The sequence below is a fragment of the Diceros bicornis genome, chromosome 31 (assembly GCF_020826845.1).
Source record: "Diceros bicornis minor isolate mBicDic1 chromosome 31, mDicBic1.mat.cur, whole genome shotgun sequence".
NCBI classification, from domain to species: Eukaryota; Metazoa; Chordata; class Mammalia; order Perissodactyla; family Rhinocerotidae; genus Diceros; species Diceros bicornis.
Genome location: NC_080770.1, coordinates 18,043,709 through 18,047,629, shown reverse-complemented (window position 1 = coordinate 18,047,629; position 3,921 = coordinate 18,043,709). Strand labels below are relative to the sequence as shown.

Sequence of the window (3,921 nt, the reverse complement as noted above, 5' to 3'; positions counted from 1 at the left end):
TTTGTAATATTAAAGAAAGAGAGAATTCATAAGAAACATTCATGATGTTTCAGAATGACAATATGAGACGGGACACTCACATATGACACCAGGATGTAGCCTCATAACGCACTAACACATCTGGAAGAAGGCATGTTTGGTTTTAAACAATTGTTTCACAAATTGGGGTATTCAAAAAAATTCCTGATGATATTCCACAGGGAGTATTATCTGTGTCTTATATCACATGTAGTATTCATTTAATTTTAGCTTATTTTTATACCATAGAGATTAATAACTGACTTGGAACTTGAGGGACCCATTCCCCAAGAGCTTAAATGACAGTATAAATCCCTCACTGTTACTGTACACATTCTAACGTCTTGAGGACCAGGGAGGAAATGTCTCTCTCAGGTATGTTGGCTAGGACTAGGCCCTGGTTACTTGAAAATGAAAATGAATATATTTTCCCAGCAAACAATTATTTTAAAGATATGTCTACCACACCTGTCTTCTAATTAGAGAATGTTTTAACAGAACGCATATTCCTGTGCATTTACTAATTAAAATGCTTTTGTCTTTTAGTATTGAGAAGCTGTTGATGGTGAAATTAGAACAATTTCCTCTGTAACATCAAACATTGATGTGTATGAAATACAGAGTAAACAAAATGATAAGTGTGTGTGTCTCTCTCCTTCTCTTTCTACCATTTTCCACACTAATTTCTGTCATGGAATCTAGAATTTATGACTGTGGTGGAGCTCCCTCATTGTCACCCTAATTCTGAGAGTTGAATTAATGCCTCTGAGCTGGTCATGGGGAGTCAGGACATGTGAACTATCTCTGCTCAGTACATGAGGTGAATTCTGGGTTTACCATAAACTAGTTTCTTATTATCAGCCTAGAACATCAGGAAGAAAATTTCTCAAGTTGATTTTTCTGCTTTAACTCTGAAGTGGTCAAATAACTCGGTGTTTTGCTTCAGGTAAGTAACTAAAGGAAAGTGATATTTCTACTTCTTTAAAATTAGTTCAGGATACGGAGAAAACATCAGATTATGTTTCCAGTCCAGAATCTCTTCACTCAGTTTCATTGTACGTGTGTATATGAAGGCATGGGTACATCCCTCCTGCTGTCTAGGAAAGAAGGCAGAGATTAAAATTCCTCACTTTCCATTTGCCTTTGCTCTAGACAGGGCTGAGTGGTATATCCCACTTATATGGAATATACAACATGACCACTTCCCCCAAGCAACAATTTGAAAGAATTTGGGAAAGTTTCACTTGTCTCCTTTTTAATGTGAATAAAGGATTTATCTCTCTAGGGTTGTAGCCAAATCAAAGAAGTGATAATACATGATGTCTCTATCATATGTGTTCATACCTCTACATGTGCATCTTCATTTACATCCACATGTATACGTCAAGTGTACTATTCAGTATCCTTTTTTTTTAAAAAAATTAACCATCTCTAAAATATAATTTCAAATAGCATGATAATTTTCTACCCTAGATCCGATGCACCATAGTTTAAAAATTGCTCTATTTTTGACAATTAATTTTCCCATCATTAATATAAACAATGCTTTAATGTGGCTTAGGACATACTTTTTCACAATTTTATCAATGTAATTAAATATTTATTATAATAGGTTACTAAAATATCATATAGCTTTTACTGTTGTCAGGGTTAAGACTTTGGATATATGGAGCCACTAATCTCAAAAAAATTGGTCACGGTCCCCAACAAGGGAGTTGTACAGGACCTCCTAACCTGCTGCAAATTTATGCAACTCATAAACTGAACTAAAAAAAAAATAGTGTACACTATAGAGGATCATAATAGCTGTTACCCTACTTGAACAGAACTTACTACACTTTTCAGGGAACAGAGTTTATCTCCATGAGGCTTATTGAATCTATTTCAAATTCCAACAAATCACCTAATTTAATTCATCAACCCAATTTAGTGTGGTAGATAACACTTGGGAATCGTATGAGTTTCTGCTGATGCTTAATTTTGATCAGTGGGATGCATTGAGACATTGAAAATTTTGAATTATTTGACAACTGCATTTTAAATACACTGTGTTTGATATCAATGTTATATTTTTCCAAAGTCAATATTAATGTGTTGTTTTCTCTCTTGTTCTCTTTTTAGAAGAAATACAAAATTTATCATTTGATTTCTCATCCTGATAATGGTGGAAATGGGGGAGGAGAACTGTACCACTGTGACAGAGTTCATTCTTCTTGGATTATCAGATGCCCCTGAGCTGAGAGTCTTTCTCTCTCTTCTGTTCCTTTTCATCTATGGAGTCACAGTTTTGGGCAACCTGGGCATGATTGCACTGATTCAGGTCAGCTCTTGCCTTCACACCCCCATGTACTTTTTCCTCAGCCACTTGTCCTTTGTGGATTTTTGCTATTCCACAGTCATCGTGCCAAAGATGCTGTCCAGTATCTTAAACAAGGAAAAAACCATCTCCTTCCTGGGATGCATGGTGCAATTCTACTTGTTTTGCACATGTGCAGTCACTGAGGTTTTCCTGCTGGCTGTGATGGCTTATGACCGCTTCTTGGCCGTCTGCAGCCCACTGCTGTACATGGTCTCCATGTCCCGGAAACTTTGTATGGTGCTGGTTTCTGGCTGCTACCTCTGTGGAACTGTGTGTTCTCTGGTTCACTTGTGTTTAGCTCTTGAAATCCCATCTTATAGGTCAAATGTAGTCAACCACTTCTTTTGTGATTTACCCCCTCTTTTTACTCTTGCTTGCTATGACATCTCTATTAATGAATTCATAGTGTTCTTTGTGGTCGTTTTCAATGAGATTGTTACCATAATGATCATCTTCACCTCCTACTTATTTATTCTCATCACCATCCTGAGGATGCGCTCTGCAGAGGGAAGGCACAAAGCCTTTTCTACCTGTGCCTCCCACCTCACAACCATTGTTGTCTTGCAGGGAACAATACTTTTCATTTATTGCAGACCCAGTTTAAGCAACAGTATGGATACTGACAAAGTGGCCTCAGTGTTCTACACTGTAGTGATTCCCATGCTGAACCCCCTGATCTACAGCCTGAGGAACAAGGATGTGAAAGGAGCTCTCAAGAAAGTGTTGGGATCCAAATTGCCTTTTGAAAAACTGTTTTCTTAGATAGACTCAAGGTTTCGTTAGAGACACTTAATGAGGGGCTTGTTTTTGGTGGATGTGAATGAAAAGCAAAATAGAGAAGTATTTTTTGAGCTAGGAGACAATGCATGCTTTTTTTGTTTTCCATTGCCTATCTTGTTAAGACAAATCTTATCCCTTTTATTGGAAAATTCAATGCGTCTGCTACCCTTGATCCCTAATTGCCTCGAATGGGTTTTTGAAGTGATATTGTTAGACTCAATTTCTTGGTGTGAGATAATATTAATATATTTATAACAACTTGCACATAAAAAGATAAATATTTTTATCATCCTTAATGCGTGCAGCAATTCTTATTAAATCAACTTCATTTTTTTTACATGGAATAAATATACATTTTCCTCATATTCTCTGTTTTTTCTTGAAAATTTAAAGTAAATTTCCTAAGTGTTTATGTGTATTTCTAAGCATTATTTTTTTTTTATTTTTTTTGGTTCTTTTTTATTACTTTTTGATTGTTAGGTAATAATTTTAGAACTTCTAAAACCTCTTCTGCAAAATAATGTTAATATTACTCTACTTTTCTAATAAAACTTTCATGAAAAGTAAATGATATGTCTTCAGTTCTTAGCACTATAAGTGGTATAGCATAGCTGATTAAGAAATTATCTGCTGTTATTACTAGTTTTTTTTACTTTTATCTTTTGTTCTTTATTTTATCTTAAGTCTTGATTAGACAAGTATATTTGATGCCACACTTTTTTTAAGTTTCCATGTCCTTGTTAACTTTTTTGGCTCTGCCTGAT

General features: G+C 35.3%; 1 protein-coding gene across 1 annotated transcript; it reads left to right on the top strand.

The window, feature by feature from the left end:
- The first annotated feature begins 2,188 nt into the window (after nucleotides 1-2,188).
- Nucleotides 2,189-3,139, top strand: LOC131395638 (olfactory receptor 5L1-like). The gene has a single exon (XM_058527494.1). It carries the CDS (start codon nucleotides 2,189-2,191, stop codon nucleotides 3,137-3,139), a length of 951 nt encoding a protein of 316 aa, XP_058383477.1.
- The last annotated feature ends 782 nt before the right edge of the window (nucleotides 3,140-3,921 follow it).